At 35.9% G+C, this 25,448-nt stretch overlaps 1 protein-coding gene across 2 annotated transcripts in view; it reads left to right on the forward strand.

Moving 5' to 3' along the window:
* Positions 1-24,869, forward strand: part of CC1H1orf141 (chromosome C1 C1orf141 homolog) — a 65,724-nt gene extending 40,855 nt beyond the window's left edge. For both annotated transcript variants that reach the window (XM_060626228.3, XM_060626227.3), the window contains exons 5-9: positions 2,341-2,408; positions 7,921-8,026; positions 16,569-16,638; positions 17,945-18,134; positions 19,856-24,869. In XM_060626228.3, coding sequence (XP_060482211.2) covers positions 2,341-2,408; positions 7,921-8,026; positions 16,569-16,638; positions 17,945-18,134; positions 19,856-20,428 — 1,007 coding nt within the window. In that variant the 3' untranslated portion in view covers positions 20,429-24,869. The remainder of the gene's footprint in view (positions 1-2,340; positions 2,409-7,920; positions 8,027-16,568; positions 16,639-17,944; positions 18,135-19,855) is intronic.
* Positions 24,870-25,448: the final 579 nt, after the last annotated feature.

Genomic DNA, 25,448 nt, shown 5'->3' on the forward strand with positions numbered 1-25,448 from the left:
TCACAAGTTCTACCTTTCCCAAAACAGTAGAACACAAACACAGTTCAGCCAAGTTCCTTGTCACTTTATAACAAGGATAACCTTTTCTTCATTGTTCAATAATATGTGCCTAATTTCTATGAGACCTCATTGAGAATGGCTTTTACCATCCATAGATCTACCAACATTTCTGTACTTGATTATGTATTCTTTTTAAAAAAATTTTTAATGTTTATTTATTTTTGAGAGAGAGAGAAAGCAGAGTGTGAGCAGGGGCAGGGAGGGGTAGAGAGAGAGAGGGAGACATAGAACTCAAAGCAGGCTCCAGGCTCTGAGCTGTCAGCACAGAGCCCGACACGGGGCTCAAACTCACAAACCGTGAGATCATGACCTGAGCTGAAGTCAGACGCTCAACCGACTGAGCCACCCAGGTGCCCCTTTATGTATTCTTTAAGAAGGTAAAAGAATCTTAGAGAACTCACACCAGAATCTCCTTTAAATTCCCTTCATGGAAATACTGGGTTTTTCTCCTATGCATCTCAAAGCTCTTCTAGCCTCTAGCCATTTCCCAGTTCCAAAGCCACTTCCCCATTTTTAGTTATTTGTTATAGCAGCACCTCACTTCTCAGTGCCAATTTCTCTATTAGTGAGTTCAGGCTGCTATAACAAACTACTATAGGTTGAGTGGTTTAAACAACAAATATTTATTTATCACAGTTCTGGAGGCTGGAAGTCTGAGATCAGGGTGCTAGTATGGTCAGGTTCTGGTTAGAGCCCTCTTCCTGGTTTGCAGACAGCTGTCCTCTTGCCTGATTCCTTACATGGTGGAGAGAGAGATTCTCTCTGTCATGTTTTTTCTTATAAGGACATTGATCCCATCATAGGGGTCTTCACTTTCATTACCTCATATAAACTTAAGTACGTCCCAAAGGCCTCACCTCCAGATATCATCACATTGAGGATTAGTGCTTCAACATATAAATTTTGGGGGGAATAGATTCACTCCATAGCAATGAACCTATCTAAAATATACCTCACTCTGTTGTTCTCCCTCACCAAAATCTATTTCTGTCACAGCAGGTATCTTAATTTATAATTATTCACTTCTTTGTCTCACTTGTTTATTATCTGTATTACCCACTAAAATGTATGTATCACTGGGCACAGGAATCACAATTACAGTGTCTAACACCAGTGCTGGCATGTAGTAGGTGATCAGTAAGTAACTGTTGGGGTGCCTGAGTGGCTTAGTCGGTTAAGTGTCCAACTTCAGCTCAGATCATGATCTCACAGTTTGTGAGTTTGAGCCCCGTGTTGGGCTCTGTGCTGACAGCTTCGAGCTTTGGATTCTGTCTCCCTCTCTCTGATCCTCCCCCACTCACACTCTCTCTCTGTCACTCAAAAATGAATAAACATTAAAAAAATTAAAAATAAATAAATAACTGTTGACTGAATGAATGCCAGATACTATTAAATTAGTTACATCTATTATTTCATTTCCTCCTCACAGCATTCCTCTAAGATAGTACTATTATTTCCCCTTAACAGATCAGAAAACTAAGGCTCATGGAAGTTAAATAACTTATGTAAGGGTATATGACTTACAGACAAAAAAGTAGGCTTTGGTCCCAGGCTATCTAAATCCAAAGTCTGTATGCTTGACCTAACACCATACCTACCTTAAGAAAATCCATTAAAGGATAACCCAGGTTAATAAATAATTAGAGCTGAGATGGGGTTCAGGTTGAGGGGAATATTTCTCTTTTCAAAGGAATTAATGAAAAGATTCCTTTAATTATGATTCCATTTTGTTTAGAAATCCATTTTTTTCCAAGAACATACCACTTTGTTGTGTGTTCTGAGGTCATAGTTCTGACCTCCATAGTTTCTGATAAGTAGTCAGGAGTTAATAATCAAAAGTTATAAATTCTGTTAATGGAATTAGCTTTTTAAAAAAAATTTTTTTTATTACATATCTTTATTTTTGAGAGGCAGAGAATGAGTGGGGGAGGGGCAGAGAAAGAGGGAGACACAGAATCCGAAGCAGGCTCTAGGCTCTGAGCTGTCAGCACAGAGCCTGACGCGGGGCTCAAACTCATTAACTGTGAGATCATGACCTGAGCCGAAGTTGGACGCTTAACCTACTGAGCCACCCAGGCGCCCCTAATAGAATTGGCTTTTAAAGCAAATTACTCTAGAATATATTTAGCTCTGAAAATGTAATGCATATATAAGCACCTAAGTTTATCAAATTACGTTTCTAAAGTTGACTAGAAGTAGAAAAAATATTTTATTGATAGTTAAATTAGAAGTAGCCTAATAGTATAGAAATATCATTTATGTTTCGATTTCTTTCTTTAGAGCCAATGAAAGAAAATCTGAATTCAAGATCTTTTAGACCTTTTCTTTATCTTAAGGATACAGCTGAGGTAGGTTTAATTTGTGTACCTAACAATTACTTTGTAGAAATTCAGATTAGCACTAACAATTTTGTATATACTTCTATGAATCCCAAATTCACATTTATTTTAGGATTCAAAGTGTAAAATTTTAAAGTGATTTCATTTTTGATATTATGTAAAACTTTATGTGAAAGGATAATACAGAAAATAATATATTATTTGCTTGACAGTCCATATAGCAGAAATTCCTTGAATATGATAAGGACTAACAGTTATCATAAAGTTAGTTAAAACAGGACATCATAAAAAAATACATGCATGAATTAAATATTTTATTTTAATTTAAAATATGAAAATATGCATCCATTTGTAATCTTTTGAGGTATAGCCAAGACCATTTCTTTTTAGCATACTATAGTTATTTATATAATTACAGTCACAATTACTATAAACAAGCTTGGGACCAGCAGTATTGATTCTTTTTTTAAATTGCAGCATAATTGTAGTATTGAAGTATAACATACGTTACATTAGTTTTAGGTGTACAACATAGTGATTTGACAACAATATTGACTCTTGCTAACCTTTTGAGCAGAGAGGTTCATGGGCATCCAGAAAAGTAGTTGACTAGCCTTGAACACTGAGCATGCCTTGGCTATTGTTCATTAGGTTTTATCTAGGAAACTAGGGAGAGAAGTTAACCAGAGAATCAGCAAAGGAAAGTCATTTAAGAGAGTCTCTTAGATATTAATTTATTATTAACCCTGATTACTGCTAATATGGAAAAGGAAGCATGAAGAAATACATACTTTGGACCATAATTAATGACATTATAATTTTTGTTGCATATTCCCCTTTTATAATTTTTAAGAAAATTTACAGGATCCACTGTCCAGATAATTAGTATTATCCTCAACTACATCTTTTATTTAGGTTCATGTTAAATAAATACCTTTCAAGAAATACATATTGTAGCATCACAAGTTTACTCATAATAATAAATTTACTAGTATCTTATATAAAATATGCAACATTTTAATTTTTAAAAAATAAGTTAAAATATACATATGAATTTTTTAAAAATTAAATAATTCAGAAAGTCTAATAAGGATACAAAGCACTTCCATCCCATTCTTCTTGTTCTAATTTCCTCTTTTCAAAGGGAGCCATACTTAACTTTTGGGGGGGGTTTAATTCCCTTTATGATTAACTCCGTAATTTTAAAGAATGAGCTTCTACTACTACTTTTTTGCTTTTCAACGTTTAATATTGTATAGTCAGTAAAATATATTTGAATTAGCTTATTTATACTGCTGTATATTTCATCTCTCCCCCTGTTTTTTTTCTTCTGGATCTTTGATAGTTACTTTTTTGTTTCCTCAGTTGTTAACTTTTGTACCTATAAATAACATATCTAAATATTTTTTCTTTTATATTAACTTTAAGCACTACCTCCTGATTCCCCTGTTAGTAAAATGAAGAACTTAGCAGCCCTATCCTTTTCTCCCATTCTCCTTCACACCTTCTTCCCCAAGTCAGGTATATCTTTACTTTTGCATTGTTGACGTCAATGATTATATTCAGTCTTGCAACTCTGATTAAGCCCTCATGTTTTGTCTATAGGTTAATTCTAAAACTCAAGGCTATAAATAGTATCTATGTTATGATCACACTAAATATTCATTGTAATGAATGTGCAACAAAGTAATGTTGTAGGATTTCAATTCTTCTCAATGGGTAAAATGTACAAGCAGAATGCTTTCTTATTCTCCACCAGTTACTCAAAAATAATGCCATGTGTTAGTTTGCCTCATATTGAAACCTTTACTGTCATGTATACACTTTTGTGGTTTTTTCTGAAGATTCAATTTGCCTTTTTTTTTTCTTGTGGGAGGATGATAATAATAGCAAACATCTATATAGTACTTACAGTACTTTTGTAGTATAAATATACATATATATGTATATATATAAATTTACATCCCTAACAACCCAAGGAAGTACTATTTTTATTCATATTTTATAGATAAGAAAAAAGAGGTACAAAGAAGATATAAGTAATTTGGCCGAGATCAAATTATAAATGGCAGAGCTAGGAAGAACCTAACAGTCTGATACATGCTCTATGCCTGTAAGATATGCAGTCTCTAAAAAAGAAATATACAGTTTTATCATTATATGTGAATATAGTCAAGCTTTCTTACTCATTATTGAGTAGAATCTATTCTATTGAGTAGAATCTATTCTAATCTTCTTGGAGGAATTGTTCAAGGATCCCAGTGACTTTTTGTTCTAAATTTGACCTATTTTAAGCCTGTTCTGCAGTTGTCACTCACTGGGTCATTCCATTCCTGGTTTAGTTGCCAGATTTTAGTACTCCATGTTTTGTTATTTCTTCTGGGATTTCACCTTTATTTTCCTATAATATGTCTTCAAGGAACATCCCTAGAAGTGGTTCATAGATGTCTGGGTGTATATTTATTTTTCCCATTATATGATTGATAATTTAGCTGAGTACAATTATATGTTAATTTCATTTTTTTCCCTAAACTTTGATGACATTGCTAAACTGTCTTATGCCATTCAGTATTGTTAATGAAAGGTTCTCAGTCTTTTGTAAGTTGATTTTATTTTATTTTTCCCCTTGGAACTTTTAGGATCTTCTCTTTATCAATATTGTTTTCACATGTCTTGAGGATATGCCGAAGGGTGGTAATTTTACTTCAATTCATTCTGTTCAGTGTTCTGTGGACCCCACCCTAAAGCAAATGTCTTTCTTTAGATCTTAAAAAATATCTCTGTTATTTCTTTTCCAATTTCTTTCCACTATTTTCTGTGTTCTTTAATGGTCAGATATTAGATTTCTTGGGTTGATTCTCTATATTGCTATTCTCTATTTTTTGTTTCTGAAAATTTACCTTTTATTCTAGTCCTTTGATTGCATTTTGGTTCAGTAATGATATTTTAAGTTTCTTTCCTGTCCTTAGTTGTTGTTGTTTTTCTTTTTGCAGACTCCTGTTACATGTGTTCTCAACATTTTCTGAGGATGTTAGAGTTCATTTCTTTTAACTTATTTTCTGTTTCTTGAATTATCTCTTTTTTTTTTTTTCTGGTGTCAGTATTCCTTTTGTTTAACATGATAGATATTTTTGAAGTTACTGATTTTTATCATACCTAATAAATCTTCATTTGTTCATATTTAAGAGTAAAGATATAAGTTAATTTTTCTATGAAACTGTCATTAATTTTATAAATAAGTATCTCTCCAGAGTGGAGAGTCAGCTGTTCTGTGTATACATCAGAGTTCTCAACCAGCTAGCTTTACTTTAGCATAAGAGGGCAGGGAGCAGGTAATTTGACTGGTAGCCTTTCTTCCAAATGCTAGCATGAAGAGAGTTTCACTCCAGAGAACCAAACATTAGCAGTAAGTTTATTAAGAGAAGGGCACTTATTTTAGCCTGAGATTAATTAAATACAATTTTCTATAACTGTATGTAGGAGAGGGTAACTGGGAAATGGGAGAGGTGGCAGTTGGTTCAGAAAGTCCAAAGAATTGCAGTTAACCTGTCTCTTTACAACTTTTGTTTTCATCCTCACCCTAAATATCTGCCAGCTCTATGCCTGGAATTTCATCAGAAAAAATGTAGTTATTTTAATACCTGCAAGATTTTAAATATAATTGATAAATTCAACAGCCATCATTGATAAAACTACAAAAAATACTTGCTGTATGATAAAGAATATCAACGTAATTTTGTTTTTAAAAAATTTAAAGTTTATTTACTTATTTTGAGAGAGAGAGAGAGCAAGGTTGGCAAGGGGCAGAGAGGGGGAAAGAGAATCCCAAGCAGGCTCTGCACTGGCAGCTTGGAGCCTGATGCAGGGCTTGAACTCATGAACTGTGAGATCATGACCCAAGCCCAAACCAAGAGTTGGATGCTTAACTGACTGAGCCACCCAGGCACCCCCAGCAAAATTTTAAAAATTATACCTTAAAATAGCCAACTTCATAATTAATGACAATACACTAGTCTATGGCATGGCAAGAGTGACCCTTATTGCCACTATTATTTATAGATGTTTAGGAAGTATTGAACAATGCAATAGGAAAAGACAATAGAGGTAGTAAAAACTCTGGAGAAATATGATTCAGTATGGCTGAGTAAACCCTATTACACCCACCCTGTCTCAGACAATAAATGTAAACTCTAGACAAGATATCAGAAAACACACACACACACACACACACACACACACACACACACGCACACACATATTATCTGAAGACCCTAGAGAGTAAGTAACCAAAAGCATGTGACAACAAAAAGCATAGAAACTTGGAATAACTTACTTACACGGGGCTATTTTTATGACTTTTAGCTTGAAGGGTAGATGAAGCTGGCACTGCATGGGGCATCGAAACCTCCGATAGGAAACATGTTTTTCCTGGCCAGGAGAACTAGAGAGCAATGTTCAGGGCAACCCAAGCTTCTGGAAAGTGAGTGGAGAGTAATAGAAAGAAGAAAGTCAAAGATGGCAGCCCCATCTTCCATGTATAAACCCTATCCAAGTATCTCATTGCCCCCTGAACCATGCATGTTTAGGGAGACTGCAAGCAGCCCAGCTAAGGATAAAACAAGTGGACTTAAATGTGAGCTGCTGCTCCAGAGACAGTTTGTATTTTGAACCCGACTAAGTTAATTGCTAAAATAAAAGCATCAATAATCTTTCTAGTGACATAATGGATTCACCAAAGTCTCTCTCCACATTAGAGCCAATCTGAGACCCTAACCTGGGAAAAGTTGGATCTTTTTTCCAGTTCTCTTATTCTACTCAGAGGTATTCTGCTATATCTACTCAATGAATGAGTCAAGTTTCTTTTTAAACTAAGAGGGCTTTTTTCCCCCCTCAGTATTTGAATTTTAGATTTTCCCTGCATTTGGAGAAATAAATTTTATATGAGTATAATAGCTAAGCTTTAGAGGCAAAGAAAATAGAATTTAGTAAAAAGCGTGACCATAGTCCAAGTTTTAAATTTCTGTAGATTTGTTTCTTCCTCATAAAGTGGTACTGACATCCATCTTATAGGGTTTTGTTTTTGAGGATTAAATAAATACTATATTTGGAAGTATTTAAAGAACTAGATGAGGGTGGGGGGGTGCCTGAGTGGCTCAGTAGGTTAAGCATCTGACTTTGGCTCAGGTCATGATCTTGTGGTCCATGAGCTCAAGCCCTGTGTCGGGCTCTTTGCTGACAACTGGAGTTTGGAGGCTGCTTCAGATTCTGTGTCTTCCTCTCTTTGCCCCTCCCTCATGCGGACTCTGTCTGTCTCTCTCTCAAATATAAATTGACATTTAAAATAATTTAAAGAACTATGCAGCTGTTAGTTATTATAATTATATATTCCAAGTGTGAATAATCAGATTTAAATTATTTATCAATATACATAGAGAGAAATAATTTCTGAGATAGTTTTCCAGTTTTCCTAATGTTCAGGTAAAAAAAAAAATTCTAAGCCTTTTCATGATCTTATTCACAGAATAAACAAGAGCATGGAAGAACATTAGGTTCTACAACCATTTCTCCTATACCCACGATTCAATCTAAGGCTTATAAGAAGGAAAAAGACTCTGCTTTATTTGCAGGTATACACATTGTGTGTTTATATTGAAATTGCTGAAAATTAACTGTATCTAACTTTTAAAAGCATTAAGAAAATCTTTAAAGAATATCATATCTTATCTTATCACCACATTATTTCCCTACTTAATAACTGAATGATATCTATTACAAAAATGGTAAAATTTGGATTGCTTATTATGGTATACAAGATTTTTCTAGCCTTCTATTTTGTCTCTTTCTCCTTACTGATTCTAGTCACTGTGAACAGTCTGTTCCAAATACAGTGTAATATGATTCATTCTGGCCTCTATAACTCAGAACTGACTTTTCCACCTGATAGATTCTTACTCATCTTTAATATTTAGGAGACATACAGCTTTAATTAAAATAAAATCTGACTATATATTGTTTAAACAATAAAGATGTTTATATCTCAAATAAGAAGTCTATCAGTAAGGCAGTTCCAGGCATGGTTAATTCAGAGTCTTGATGAGATATACCTGGTCCCTCTGTCTTTTCTCAAGTTTCTTCGTAAGTAGCCTGTCCTCCTAGTTTTGCTGTACAACATGGTGATTGCTATTCAAGATAACTTGTATGGCTAACAACATACACTGAAAAAGAGAAAAGCTCTTTGGTTCCTTTGTAAAAATGAGGAAAATTCTCCTCAAAGCCCTCCAGCAGACCTTCCCTGGTGTCTCCTTACTAGAATAGCTTAATGCACCCATATTTTAACCAACAAATCATTATCAGCTTAGGTAAGTTTTTCCAGCTTTAAACATGGTGTATACATATATATATATTGTATATAAACTATTTCACATATATTTTATGATATATAGAGTGAGCAGAAGATTTAGCTTCATGGTGTCCTAATTGTCTTTTTCTCTGTTAGTTGAATTTTGATTGCAGTATTTTAGTGTTTTGTACAGCTGTTACTAAGGACACAAGTAATACACTGTATGCTGTTCTATTTTGTTTTTTAAAATGTTGGTCAAAGTATGCTATATTAATTTAGTGTCTAAATTGATGGGTTATAGCTCACATTTTTAAAAGCACAGGCTTAGATCATTTAAAGATTCACTCCCTTGGGTGAGGAAGGAGCCCAGCCTCCTGTGGAAGATATGGTTGTTTGGAGAAAGATAAATAAAATCAGAGCTCTGTCAGCATAAAAGGGAGAAAGGGGACTATTAAGTAGGCAATCCTCTGTTTACCACATAAGTCGCCTCTGAAGTATTTCCTAACAGCGGGGCAGACTGTTCTACTCTTTCAGCAAAGCAAATTTCCCTTTATAAAATTTCTTGAGTCTCTCTACAGAAGAAAAATTACAGTTCTTTTATCAAAGTCCCAAATTAAGACTTCTGGGAAAGTTGGCAACATAAATACAAATTTATCCTGGCCAAAATGAATAACAAAAATAAGAAAAATAGACAAGAAAAATTCATTAAATTGAAACTAAGACATTTTATCTCAAACTGAAAGGAAATCTACTACATATTACAACATGAAGTAGTTTGAAAGAAGATTCCAGAAGTTGATTCACAATTCCATTTCCTAAGAGAAAGAAGAGTATTTAAAAAGCCAGTAGAAGATATTCTGAAAATTCTTCTTTTAATACCACTCCCTAGCCCCACCACCCAAATACTCAAAGAAAAGGGGTGTGTTACTAATGATGGGTCACAGAAAGATGGAAATTCCTCCCTTTTGGGATCCCTTTCCTCACTGCAAGTCAATAGCAGTCCAAGTCTGTGTTAGCAGTGTTTTTAAAGAAATGTGATGACCATACTTAGCCCTTTCTTTCTTTGGCTTCCTAGTATTGCTTCATATGGACTCAGGGGGGAAAACCTCCTAACTTGGAGGAGCAAGGTCTTGAAAGGGGAGTTGACAACAGAAGAGACAAGATGCAATTTCCTAGGAACCATCTTTGCAAGTGTGAATAATAGCCACAAAGACAATTATGTAAAGAAAAAAATATATGATCCCATAAAACACTCTAAGAACTTTGAGGCCTTTCTTTGACTAAATGTCTCCTCAAACTGAATTGCTTACCCCAAGAGAGAGGTAAAGGACTCTAACCCAAGTGGCACTTCACCAGATCACCCATCACCATCACCACCTCATTAGAGTCATGAAGAGGTTTCACAAAACATACAGTGCACAGGAACAAATTTCCCCATAATGTTTCAGGGCTCCGGCTCCCTCACCAGGCAGCTCAGGCAGCTGAATGCCTGAACTTACAAGGTAACAACATGTGAATTTGCCTGTCAGTTTCTAAGGGGAGAATTTAACAGTATCCAGATAAGCAGGGAGAGTAGCCAAAGAAATTTACTTCTTTTATATTTGGACTAGGATCAAACCTGGATTTAAGTGTCCGAATTCAAAGGTGAGTAGGAAAAACAAGAACGTGGGGCTTATTAAATATCACATAGCAAATAAAGGAGATAATTTAAAGATAGCTATGGTCACGTTCTGACAGAAATTGTACCCCATGAAACAGTAAATTTAGAAAATAATATTTTTATATGTTTAAGAGATTAAAGAACATAAGGGATTCTGTGAAATAAGATTTGAAGATATAAAAGATACATGTCAAAAATGAAATGATGCTGTGAGAGCTAAAAATATTTTTTAAGTTTATTTATTTATTTTGAGAGACAGAGAGAGAGAGAGAGAGAGAGAGAGATAGTGGAGGAGGAGCAGGGAGAGACAGAGAGTCCCAAGCAGGCTCTGAGCTGTCAGTGCACATACCTTGAGATTATGACCTGAGCCAAAATCAGTTATAAGTCAGGCACATAACCGAATGGGCCACCCAGGCGCCTCAGAGATAAAAATATTTTTAAGGTAATGAGTAATGATAATGCAGAACCTAAAATTATATTAAAAGTTGTGAAGAGTAGAATAAACATTGGAGTAAACCAAATCAAAGATCTGAAGAGCAAGTTTAGGAAAATCACATAGAATGCAACGTGAAGGGACAGAATTATGACTGGATCAGACAAGATAGTATATTGAGGTATCCAACACCGAGATAAACAATGTGTTTGAAAAAGAGAACAGAACAAATTGAATGAACTTGCTGCAAAAGGGCATAGGAAAACTATCTTTAAATAATAGAAATAGTCAAAGTCTCAATTTTGTTGATGCTTATATAAGTATATATATATATTTATCAGAATTCATCAAACTATACATGTAAAATGCATGCATTTAATTGTATGCAAATCATACTTCAATAAAGTTAAGTTAAAAAGAAAGCAAAAGATTAACACTGCAAAAGTCAAAAACTCCAAAATAATCTATTATATCTGAAGTGATCTGAAAGAAAATTATTTAATAATAATCTAGAATAATCTGAGGAGGAAGATGGCAGAGAAGTAGGGGGACCAGGATTTCCCTTGTCCCTCAAACCTAGCTGTATTAAGGTCAGAACACTTGGAACACCCAGGAAATCTATCCTCGGAGTGACAGAAAAATCTCCAGAGGTGGAGGGTGACAGCTTGGCGGGACAGAGGTACCTGTATGTGAATTGGGGGAGATAAAACAGAGTGGGCATGGAGGGCAGGGATCCCCTTCTGTGGAGAGACAAAAGGGAGAGAGAGAGAGAGAAACTGTGGATTGCGGTATTGTGTTGGAACAAGAGAAAAATCTCTCGGGACCAGGGACTGGGGAACGAGAAATATAATCGGTGCCAGTCTCTACTTTGCAAACAGCCTTAGGAGCTGAAGATCGGAGTTTTCAAAAGTGCGTGGCTTTCTCCAGACTGAAGCTGCTGTAGCGGTGTGAGCATGCCTTGGGAGGAGAGAGGAGAGATAGCCCCAGGGCACGGGAGCGACCTCAGGGGTGCATAGGGAGAGGACAGTGCCCTCCCTTGAGCACTGGGGGAAGAGTGTATATTGCCCCCCCAAGGACAAAAGACCCTGCAGGCACCTGCCACATCTACAGGGCAGATTGGTGCTACTCCAGAACTGGGTCTGTGCAGTGTGGGATCCTTTAAAACATGGGGTTTTGAATCCCAGCTGAGTGCTAGGAGGCATGGGAGACTGTGGAGCAGGGCAATCCCCCTGGTTGGGGAGGAGAGATTGGGGTGTCGCTATTTTTCTCCCCATCACCAACAGGGTGGGGCTTCAGGGAGCAGCACAGCAGCCCCCAGTGGAGGCGGGACCCACTTACACCAAACCCCACCCCTCTGAGCCTGGCAACTGTTTATCTAGTCAAGTGAGACTGACAAAGAGGGAACCAGATGGCCTCTCCTCCAGACCAGCACAACCACCAGTCCCAGGCACCAACAGATAACTGTCCTGTGGTTTTGTGTGTTAGACTGTTGCTCCTTTTTTTTCTTTTTTCTTTCTTTCTCTTCTTTTTTCTCTTCTTTTTCTTTTTACCCTTTTCTTTTTTCCCCCCTTTGGAATCAGTCTCAAAGTTTCTGATTTGATTTTTGGTCAATTCTTATTTTATATATAAAATATATATTCTTTCTTTCTGTGCTTTGCTTGTCTGTGTAATCAGGCATTGTTACTCTATTCTTTTCACACCTTTTCTCTATTTCCTTTATTTTCCTTTCTCTCTCTCTCTGGATTAAGCCTTATAGTTTCTTTGATTCTCTCTGCTTGGTCTTTTCTTCACCCCTTTCATTTTTCTCTTTGTATGGGATCGGGTCCCCGGCCCTTTCCTTTCTTCCTGGGTTACTTCAATGAACAAATCAAAGCACGTCTGGTGGAAGGTCTAAACAATCTGCCACTATAAGTAAGAAGCAGCTTTGTAGAAGACTGACCAGTGGGATAGAGCAGCCAACAGAGTGCACGCAATACACTACAAAAACACTTCCTGAAGTGCCAGGCCCTGGGCAGTGTATGACCCCTTTATAATACAGTAGTTCTCACAGGTGCAGGACACATAACAAGCATTTAACACACGTAAAAGACAGAAACCTAGCCAAAATGACAGAACGGAAGAATTCTCCTCAAAAGAAATTCCAGGGAGAAATGACATCCAGAGAATTGCTCAAAACAGATATAAAAAATATATATGAAAAAGATAATAGTCATAAAACTAATAGCCAGGCTTGAAAAAAGTGTAGAAGACAGCAGAGAATCTAGTGCTTCATAGATCAAAAGCCTAAGAACTAGTCACGATGAATTAAAACATGCTATAACTGAGATGCAAAATAAAGTAGATGCAGTGACAGAAAGGACGGAAGAGCAGAAGAGAGAATCGGAAGATAAAATTATGGAAAGTGATGAAGCTGAAAAAAAAGAGGGAAAGGAAATTATTAGACCATGAGGGGAGAATTAGAGACCTAAGGGAGTCAATGAAATGAATAGTATCCTTATCATAGGAGTTCCAGAAGAAAAAGAGGGAGAGAAAGGGGCAGGAGGTTTATTTGAACAAATTATAGCTGAGGAAACAGGCATCCAAGTCCAAGAGGCACAAAGAACTCCCTCCAAAGTCAACAAAAACAGGTCAACACCATGACATACCATAGTGAAACTGGCAAAATACAAAGAGAATTCTGAAAGCAGTTAGGGACAAACGGGCATTAACCTACAAGGGTAGATATATAAGGGTAGTAGCAAACCTATCCACTGAAATTTGGCAGGCCAGAAGGGAGTGGCAGGAAATATTCAAAGTGCTGAATTGGAAAAATATACAGCCAAGAGTTCTTTATCCAGCAAGGCTGTTGTTCAGAATAGAAGGAGAGATAAAGGTTTTCCCAGACAAAAATTAAAGGAGTTCATGACCACTAAACCAGCCCTGCAGGAGATTCTAAGGGGGACCCAGTAAGTGGAAAGCAGCAAAGACTACAAAGGACCAGAGACATCACCACAAGCAAGAAATCTACAGATAACACAATGACACTAAATCCATATCTTTCAATAATCACTTTGATGTAAATGGACTAAATGCCCCAATCAAAAGATAGAGTATCAGAATGGATAAAAAAAAGCAAGAGCCATCTTTATGCTGCCTACAAGAGACTCATTTTAGACTAGATGACAATTGTAGATTGAAAGTGAGGGGATTGAGAACCATAGATCAGGCTAATGGACATCAGAAGAAAGGTGGAGTAGCTATACTTGTATCAGGCAACCTAGATTTTAAACCAAAGATCGTAACAAGGGATGAAGAAAGGCACTATATCATAATTAAGGGGTCTATCCATCAAGAAGAGCTAACAGTTTTAAATGTTTATGCTCCCAATGTGAGAGAACCCAAATATATAAATCAATTAATCACAAACATAAATAAATTTATAGATAACAATACCATGGTTGTAGGGGACTTTAATAGTCCACTTTTACAACAATGGACAGATCATCTAGGCAGAAAATCAATAAGGAAATAACGTCTTTGAATGACCCATTGGACCAGATGGACTTACAGATATATTCAGAAATTTTCATCCTAAAGCAGCAGAATACACATTCTTCTCAAGTGTACATGGAACAGTCTCTAAAATAGATCACATACTGGGTCACAAAACAGCTTTCAACAGTTACAGAAAGATTGAGATTATACTATGCATATTTTCAGATCACAAAGCTATGAAACTTGAAATCAACCATAAGAAGAAATTTGGAAAGCCCCAAAAACATGGAGGTTAAAGAACATCCTACTAATGAATGAATGGGTCAACCAGGAAATTAAAGAAGAAATTTAAAAATACATGGAAGCAAATGAAAATGAAAACATGGCATTAAACCCTTTAGGATGCAGCAAAGGCAGTCCTAAGAAGAAAATACATTGTATTTTCCAGAAGCAAGAAAGGTCCCAAATACATAACCAAATCTCACACCTAAAAGAACTAGAAAGGCAGAAACAAAGAAACCCCAAACCCAGCAGAAGAAGAGAAATAATAAAGATTAGAGCAGAAACAAAAAAATATAGAATCCAAAAAAAAAAAAACCCCAGTAGAACAGATCAATGAATCTAAGAGTTGATTTTTTTAAAAGACTAAACAAAATGGATAAACCCCTAGCCAGACTTCTCAAAAATAAAAGAAAAAGGACCCAAATAAATAAAATCAGAAATGAAAGAGGAGAGATCACAACCACCACCACAGGAATTCATACAATTATAAGAGAATACTGTGAAAAATCATATGCCAACAAACTGGACAATCTGTAAGAAATGGACAAACTCCTAGACACACACACTCTACCCAAACTCAAATGGGAAGAAATAGAAAATTTGAACAGACATAATCAGTGAAGAAATTGAATCGGTTACCAAAAATCTCCCAACAAACAAGAGTCCTGGGCCAGATAGCTTCCCAGGGGAATTCTACCAGACATTTAAAGAAGAGTAAATACATCTTCTGTTCAAGCTGTTCCAGAAAAGTAGAAACGGAAACTTCCAGACTCATTCTGTGAAGCCAGCAGAGCTCAGAGCAGAGCACAGAGAGTGATCTTCCTGAAGCATAAATCGAACTACTTTCTTATTCTGCTTAATACCTTCTAAATCACCTCTATTATAATCAGAATACTGTCTTAAGTTTTTGGTATGGCTTATGTGGCTCTCTATAATTTGGCTCCTGCTACCTGTCTCATCTTACTCCACTCTCCCCCTCATTCACTACACTCCAACAACATTGGCCTTCAGCTCCTTTACCATTCCAAGCTGATTTCACACTGAAACCTTTACACTTGCTGTTTCCTCTGTCTAGTAGTCTGTTTGCCCAGCTTTTCACCTGGCTGCCTCTTCTTTCTCAGACTTCAACTCAAATATGCCCTCCTGAGAGAAGCCTCTATAGCCACCATAGGTGAAGTACCATGGGTATATGTTTTTATAATACTTACAAGTGGTTGAAATTATTTTATGTATTTTTGTGTTTGTTTATTTGCTTGTTTGTTGACTATTTCCTTTCTCTAGAATAGAGCTTCTTTGGTAACCTGTTATGCTGAAATACTAATCCTTCAGCCTTCAAGAATGCAAGGGTTGGCCTTATGTCAGTCTGGCTACAAGAATACTCAAGTGTTTGTCCTCAGTGTACTGTATAAAAGAATATTAATTAGTATGTTTGCCATGATGTGGAAAATGTTGGGAAGCACTGCACTAGAATACAAACTACTTCAGGACAAGAGAAAAGTTGAATTTACTGCTCACATCATATGTGTCTGGGAGCACTTCAAAGAAAGTAGGGAAATATTGAAGTGTCCACCAGGCATATTTGGAAGAGTTCAACCCTAGACACTTCCTTCCTGCTAGGTGGCAAGATCTGTTTGACCTGTGCTACCCAACCTCCCCATTTACCAACAGTGTTTAACCATCTGAGGCTTCCTACTGGCTAATAATGACTTACGTGTTAGAGAGATTTGAAAATTTGAGAATGTCTTTCTTCCACAAAAATCTCCAAGGCCAGTTTTATGTTTGATTTGCCTGAGCCAAATAGATCCTTGGCTGCAGTTGTTTCCAGTTCTATCTTGTTCACTTAAGAAATTCTTAACTTGGGTAGCTAGTACAGATCAAGCACTATACTGGAAGCTTTCTATTGTTATTTTACACTGTAAAATATTTTATAGAAGGTATTTTCTAAATGCCATGATATATGAAAATCTTTTATAATTTCAGCTCAAACTGGAAAAAAACCTAGGGAATCATCTGATTTGGCTGGTCACTTAGAAGATTCTGTCAATAAAAGGTAATTTATTTTAACATTTTTCATATTTTATTGTGTTCAATGTTTTTAATAGGAAGAGTTATTTGTTTTATTTTTTACTGGACTGGAATGAATTTATTCTGGCTTATTATTACTTATAGTATGGGCCTATTATTATAGTATGGGCCTATTTAGGCCCGTACTACAATCCAGTGACTGGTCTAAGAGTATCCTACTATTATACATTCATACCTTGAGCACATGCTCTATCTGCTTCAAGTTGACAGGCAAATGGAAAGAAGAACATGGGAAAATGAATGGAGAGAATACATTGTGTTTTTGTTGTATAGACAAGATTAATTTTACTACAATATGGATTTAAGAAAAATAGCTTTGTAGTTTTGTATAAAGTTCTGATCTTTCCCAGATCCTCAGACTCTGAGTAAAATCATATTAATCCAGCATGTTTTAAACTTTGGAGCAATAATGTATAGCCTCTTTAAGTTTATTCCAGTCCTTCTCTTTCTTTCTTAAGATGGTTATCTGAGTATGTGAATGAGATGCTCACTGGACTTTGTGACATTGAGGAAAAGGTACTTGAGCAAGTATTTTGGTCAATGTCCTTGTACTGCTGGTCTCATTTCTAGGTGTTCTGTGGCTGCTGACGTCTGTGGTTCATGAATATATGGTCTATTCTCTCTGAACTTGAATAGGCTCCACTCTCAACTCTCATTACTATGGTAGAACCCTCTGAGCCTCCATCATGACTTTCATCTGTCCTTAGACTGTCCATGCCTCACTTGTGCCAGGCCTTTGATGTGGGTTACCTCACCCCTGACACAGCAACCACTTTGGTAAGCCAAACTCAATGTCCTATATCACATGTGAACCATAGGAAATATGGAATGAAAACTATATCCTCTTTCTGACTATAACCATACCATGCCATTGCATTCTGTTAGCAAAGTTGGGGCCACCCTATGTTGTCAGGAAGTTGCCTTGCAAAACACTTGTTTCCCAGAATCTCAACAAAGGATGTGGCAAATACTTCTTTATCTTCGGTATTCTTCTCAATCTACATAAGATACACCTTCCCCACTCAAAAGCCAAAGAAGCACATATATATATATATATATTTATTTATATTTACATATATATATACTCCTCTCCCCCCATTTTTGCTAATTCCCCCAAAAAGGCAGGAAGGAATACTCTTGCCAGATTGAAAGTGTGTGGCTGAGAGTTTGGGGAAGATGTTGTCAGTGACTTTCGGGGATTGGGGAGACAAGCAAGAACTGACAAACTAGAATCAACCCTTTATTTATGCTGAACTTGTGCTCATTTTCAGAAGAAAATCTCCCCCACAGATGGATGATTTTAGCACAAAAGAAAACAAAACCATCATAAATGACCAATTAAGTGAATATTGTTCAACAAGAAAGAAAAGCTTGCTCCCCTTATGCTTTGAGGATGAATTAAAAAAGCCAAATGCCAAGATAATCAACATTAGTCCAGCAAAGACAGTAACTTCTCACATGGTAATAATACCTACTATTGTTCAGGAAATATGTGCATAAGTACTACTTGCAGGAATCTTATATTCTAGTGACTAGAATCTTTGATAAATTATTTTTACTTCTCGGTTTTGCATTACAAAGTGACAACCACCCTTAGATTCTTAGTGCTCTTTTTAGAACTGCCAACCCAAAACTGGGGATGCCTTTGCATCAACTGAAAATTTTGTGTTTTTCTTTATGAAAAAGGCTTTGTCAAACTTTCTTGATTATAAAAGAAATATAAAACAGATTTTGTATTTTTTAAATGACTGCATTGCTTTTCACTTTTCTAACTATTTTAGCTAACTGAATGAGAAAATACATACATTAAGGCTATTTGGTAGCTCACAGAGACTGTAGGAAGGCTGGAGAGACAATCTGGCCTGAGAGCTATCCAGTCAGGAGTCACCCATTTGTAATCCTAGACTGCTTCACCCAGACCCATGCTTTTGTTACACAGTTTATGACTCTGATGCTGGGCAAGAGATGCTATTTCTAAGACCCTTGCTATTGCTGCCTTTCAAAGCAGATTTATGTGCTACATTCTCACTAGAGTCATTTTCAAATAGCCCACCTTTAGTGCTTGCTTTCTCTGAACTGAAGACTATCTGAGGTGTATCTGATTGGCAGAGCCTGGGTCACATGCCTGTGCCCTAACCTCAAGGAAGGCTAATAAAGTTAGTTTCTGCCTCTATGTAAGAGTACAGAGATTTGTAAGGTAGAGAATTCCCAGAGGCATTGGACAGACCAAAAATAGAACAAATCCTCACTACTGTGGCTAAACAGGTATCACTGACATCCCAATGGATTGGAAAACCAGATCTTTCATTATCTTTTTAGTAATTATAAGCAATAATATACCTTTCTCACTAAGTATACTGATGTACAATTAGATGATCCTGGTTTCTTATGTCTTGAGTTGTCTTTCTAAAGGAAAGGTAGCAATCACTGACTTAAAGTTTGCAAAGTAAAAACTGATAATATGCATATTTGACCTGTTTCTTTGGAGTTAATCTTTTTGCCCTATAATGGAAATATGGGAAAGAGTTTAATAAGTAGCTCATTCATACAAATTTTGCTATTACTGTAACAAAAATAGTCTATTTTTAAGTCAATCTATTACTTTGGCTATATTATTACACAAATATATATTGAGTGCTTTTTATGTGCTAAGTATTGTGGTAAGGGTTGGAGTATCAGAATAAATATAATATTATAAAGATACTTTTAGATGCTTGGAATTATTTATAACAGTATGCAGACTTTAATTTTGGCTTAAATTTGGCTTATCACCTTTGACTCAATTCATTTTTTGGTATGCCTTTTATTTCTGGACATAGAAACCTAAGAAATACCAGAGCAATGTCCCATCCCACCAACGATCCTATTTTTCCAATGACAACATCTCAGACATTTAAGGAATGTATTTATTTTGTCATATCTCACTTTATTTCAGAAAGGATTTTCATAGGCCAAAAGTTCAGATTTTACCCCTAACATCTTGACAGAATATTAAGAGAAGGAAGTGTGCCACATATAAGCACATCTTTTTTGTGTGTTTCACTACCATTATTGTTCACATTAAAAACGTCTCTGTAGTCATTTTTAGGATACTTTACCATTTCATTTTCACGTTTAAAAATATATGTAGCCTTCTTGTCTCACTAGACTGATGACTAAGTACTCTTTTCTTTAATCCACAGGAACAAAATGACACAAATCCCATAATTTTCCATGAAACTGGATATGTGCAAATGTTACTTTTGACAAAAAATCAGCTTCCTCCCCATCGTATGGAAGATGAAAACATTTACCCACATAAAAGAGCAGATTTTGTCTTAGAAAGAAATTGTGAAACCCTCAAATCTTTAATTAGGGATCAATTTATTATTCCTTCCAAACCTAAAAGGATTATGGCTACAGCATGGAAAAGAAATATACAAGCAATATCTGTTGATGTGGGCCATAGAGTTGTAGAGAGTAAGCTAAGGAAGAAAACTAGTAAGAAGACATTTGAAAACGTATCCTGGAGTAAATTCTATAATTTCTCACAGACTTTTTCCAGCCTAACAAAAAATTTTATGGGCTTCCTTGATAAAACTGTTATTCAAGAAATGAGTGCTAGACATGGCAACTTTGAAAGAATGTTTTCTACAGTAAAACCAATTAGCAAATTCAGTACCTTACCTGTCAAATATTGTTTAAAGCCTTTAAAAAATATACTCAAAGTCCATAAATTAAATAATGTAACACCCTTGGATGATTTGTTAAACTAGTCAAGTGAAAATTAGGCCCCTCAAAAAATATTGTTTTACAGCAATATTTAGGTAACTAAAAGAAAATAGTGAAGCTCCAAGATCATAGAAGAAATTGTTACCTAAATAATATTCTAGTGGATGGTATAAAAAAGCATAACATAGAAATTGCAATTATAAATCAACAGTCATCTGTTCAAGAAAAGCCAACATTTTTAGTAAACAAAAGGACAAAATTAGGAAATAATTATCCACAAGAGGGACTAATACATGAATTTTTATGAACTCAATTAGATTCCTCAATCATCAGCATTTCTACAGTAAAGTGTGATTTGGGACCAAGAATGGCATTCACCATCTCTGGAAATTTGCTGTTGGAAGCCAAACAGCAACAGTAACCTTGCTCAATAATTGAATATCAAATAAGACAAATGCACCATTAACTTGATGCATGTGGAATTAATCATATATCAACATTTTGGATAATCATTGGAAAATAGGATTACATTAGTGATTCATGCAATTAAAAAGACTTTGTCAAATTTAAAATAGCTTTTTGTTAATAGACATTGAACTCATTCCTATACAATGCCTTTTTCAAGTATACTTTTGACTTTTTTTGGAATTGTTAAATAATTTAAAAGAATAACTTATTCACAATAAGCTAAAAATTTTTTGATACCATGTCCTACTGTTTTCAAGAAGTTGTATTTCAAAATTTCATTTTTAATCCATTTGTTTAAACTTTTTTTTTTAAATCTGAACTGTTAGTACATGAGGAGAAATAAGTTTAATTAGAAACATTTCCTTTAGAGGAAGGCTTTGGGGATCTCTGGAAACTTTTAAAGGCAAGGACGTAAATATGTTCAAGGTTTCTGTTTCCAATTCAGACTGGAGGTTTTATTTACTGTGTTCCATCAATGCTCCTCTTGGGCACCTCTTCCCAAGTAGAGTCAGGTTTTGGCTCTAAAATAGAATGGCAAGGAGAGAAAATGGAGGTGGGGGAGGGGATGGGGAAGTACAAATGGAAACTCTGTAAATGAGGGAAGAGCAAGAGTGATGGATAAGATGATGGGCTTTTATCTAAGGCAAGAGCTTTAAGATAGGGTGATGGGCTCAGGTATATAGGAGGTAGAGGAGATGCATACATGCATCCTGGCTCTTTACCTTTCTTCTGGTTACTAGAGGAGTAGCAACAGCAGCAGGTCAAAGTTTTGAAGTCATGTGTCTCTTTTCCAGCAAATAAGGATTGATCCTCTTGTTCTCTTGGCTTGCTGTCATCCATTCTCTTCACTCCCCACTCCCGCCCCATCCTCATTTTCCCTCCTCCCAGGCTCACTGCAAAGCAAAACAGTATCCCTAGCTACCCTGCTGGCTCAGAAGATAAAACACAAACTTTTAAATCACTAACAATAAAAACAATAAGAAATAGAACACATACCTAGTAATAGCACAAGTAATGATGGTAGTTTTTCGTGATACTATAAGGTAATGAAATGTGGGCAGATATGACTAAACTTGAGCAAACAATGTAAACTGTCTGAGCCTTGGGTTACTGTATCCTTGCCTTGAGATGGGACAGTACCTTATTATAGTATTATTATTTTCAGTGTTAAAAAATTAATGTGGTGTGCCTTGAGCATAGTAAGCATTCATTAAAAATTCCCTTTCTATCTTCACCCTTTCCCCTGCTCTTAATATAACATCTCAAAAGATGTTCCCAAAAGTCTCTCACTCCAATCTTTTCTAAATTAAATGCTGGACCTAACTACAGTGTTTGAACTTTAGCCCAAAGTAGATGCAGATTAGAACTGAAGATTTTTATGTTAGTTGTTTTTGGAAGTTTCTGCTGGAACTTGTGAGCTTTATCTTTTAGGAAGAACTAAATCAACTTAACAATTCCATTTGGCTAAGAATTCTCCATTAAAACAACTGGACAGCTGGGAGCAGTGGATTCTGGGAAGGTAGTGACCTAAGCTCAGTACCTTTCTCTTCTACTCTCAGCTTCCATCTGTCATCTTCTAAGCCAGACAGCTGCTGAGATCGTCAAGCAGCGGGGTACAAGGTTAGACATGGTTTCTATTCTGATGTTGAGATCTGGCTATGGCCCTGGAGACCAGATTCTGAGTCACAAGGCAATGACGGAGGTTGTGCTGTGTCCTGAGACCAGCTGGCTGTTGGGATCTGTGGATTACCAGAGGGAAAGATTGCCTTTGGTCTAATAAAAGTGTTTCTGGTCTCACTGGTCCCAAGAGGCCAGGAAGGAAACACCAAGCCTGTTAGAACACTGGGAAGTCAGAGATCAGTGAATTTTCCCTCAGATGCTTCACCAGGGGATTGTGGTCTGCTTGCTTCTAAAGCACCATTCCATAATGGGTTAGACTTTACCTTCCACCACTCAACAGTACTCTAGTTACTAGACATGGCAATAAACAGACCTGCACTTCCCTGAGCCAACTAAGAAAAGTAATAACTCATCTAAAGGGGCCCAGCAGCAGACAGTGGCCAGCCACACAGGACTGTAACAGAAAAAGGGCAAAATTATGAAAATTGACAGAAATATCATTTCAGGGATGAGGAGGAATAGGTAAACACAATAATTTTGTAGGATTAGCAATGAGAAAAATCATTAGAAAAAATAAAGTTGCTTCCTGTTTGCTAACCCTGCTAAGGCCAACTCTTTCAGTAACCAGCGATTAAATAAACAGAACACATAGAGCTGCTAGAGGAGACAAGGAACAATTTGATAAGAAAAATAATACAAACACTTAAGGAGATTCAAGTATAGCACACTATATGCGCACACACACACACACACACTTGCACACTCACTATACTATTTTCCTTAAGATATAGGTTGGATTTGTTATTACTTTCAAGCATAATCTTAATAGAAGAGTTAATGATTAATTGAATAGGATGTATAAGATTTCCAAATAAAAAGGGGAATGGGATTACTATGAAAAAACAAGGAAAATTTTAAAAAGAACCAATATACAATAAATCATAAAAATATTGAAATCAAGTCTCTGTCTTGATACTATATTTGAATAGGTTGAAATTTCCCATTAAAAGACAGGGACTTTCAGGCTGAGTTAAAAAAATAACACTTAACTATATACTGTTTATAAGAAATATAGTTAAAGCAATAAAGAAATCTTGAAAATAAAGTAGTGAGGAAAGAGATACCAAGCCAATGAAACAAAAAGAAGTTGGAGTGGAATTATTAATATCAGATAAACTAAAATTTAAGGTTAGAAACAATAAATAAGGACCTTATATGTTATGTAATAATGAAAATACAATATATTAAAACAGCATCTTTGGTGTTCTTTGTATATGCCAAAGAAGAAAGTGGCTAGTTATATAAAGTAAAAACTACTGGAATTCCCAGGAGAATGTAATAAAAATAAAATTATAGTGGAAGACCTCAGTTCATCTGTTTCAGAGTTAAACAAGTAAAACAAAATAAAACAAAACCCCAAAAATATGGATGCAGAGTAATTATACAATCTAATTAATAAAGTTGATGTAATGGATATGGACCTCAGTTTCTCTGCAACAGAGAAAATAAATTTTGGGTTTTGTTCTTAGAAAATTGATTGTATTGTGGACTATGCAGAAATACCCAATATTTTTTAAAACTTTTTTAATGTTTATTTTTGAGAGAGAGCAAGAGAGAGAGAGCGAGCATGAGTGGGGGAGGGGCAATGACAGAGAGAAAAAGACACAGAATCTGAAATAGGCTCTGGGCTCCGAGCTGTCAGCACAGAGCCCGACATGGGGCTTAAACCCACGAACCTCAAGATCATGACCTGAGCTGAAGTCAGATGCTTAACCAACTGAGCCACCCAGGCACCCCAAGAAATACCCAATGTTTTTAAAAATAAATATAGGGATTTAAAAAATCCAATAAAATTAAGAATAAGCATAAGGAAAATTCTAAATTTATTTACTATTTGAAAATAAGGGATGAAGAGGCCAAAACTCAAATTATAAGGTAGAAAATGAAAAGGAAACCATTTCATTCCAAAGCCTGTGGCATAACAGCAAAAACTAGTTCAAAAGAAAATGTAAAGTTTTCATTTTTCTCCCTCTTCCACCTGCTCCTAGTTCTCTTTCTTCCTGGAAAGGATTTAGTAAAAAGGATCCCAAGGTTCTCATCTCAGGAAAATAGAAAAAGCATAAAATAATACACAAGAAATTATGAATAGGAAATTAACACAGAGAAACACTACAAATATTTAAGTAGAAATAAAAATGTAGTATAAAAGGATAAATAAAAGCAATAGTTGTTTTGTGTGTTTGTTTAAAATATACATGAAAGCTGGGGGTTAAGATGCAGAGAATGGGTGGAGAATATGGAGTGGAGAATAGGTGTGTAGTACCACCTGGAACGTCTATTCACTAGCCTGATTTCCCCTGTATAAATTACCCTGAATAAAACTCTGTGTAAATGGAATGGAGTGCCTCACTTTGTTTTTTGGTATTAAAGGACTTAAGGGAAAGGAGAAAAAAGGAATATGAATGATAAAAGAAACAACCATAGATATAGAAAAGAGGAAAAGAATCATAATATTACATGCAAGCCAACAAATTTGAAAAATCCAGGAAAAAGTGGATGATCTCCTCTATCAAAAAGGACATGATCAAAACTGACCCCAAGGAATGGATATTTGGAATAGACCAGTTTCCCAGAAAACAGTGACATTCACCAAAACCAGATTGAATTCGCAAGTCATTTTCCTTTATTATTGAAGCCAGTGTGGTAGGCAGAATTCCAAAGTTGTCATCCCAAGACTCAGACCTCTCATTATTCAATCAAACACTAGTTTAGATGATGCTGTGAAAGGACTTTACATAAGGATTTAAGGTTACTAACCAGCTGACCTTAAAATATGGAGAATATTTTGAGTTATCAGTGGGCCCAATGTAATCACATGATCCCTTAAAAGCAGAAGAATGCAGAAATCAGAAAGATGTGGCAGAAGAGAAGGTAAGAAGGATGGATTAGAAGTTGAGGTTGGAGACTTCATAAAGG

Source organism: Panthera onca, chromosome C1, assembly GCF_046562875.1.
Source record: "Panthera onca isolate mPanOnc1 chromosome C1, mPanOnc1 haplotype 2, whole genome shotgun sequence".
Taxonomy (NCBI): Eukaryota; Metazoa; Chordata; class Mammalia; order Carnivora; family Felidae; genus Panthera; species Panthera onca.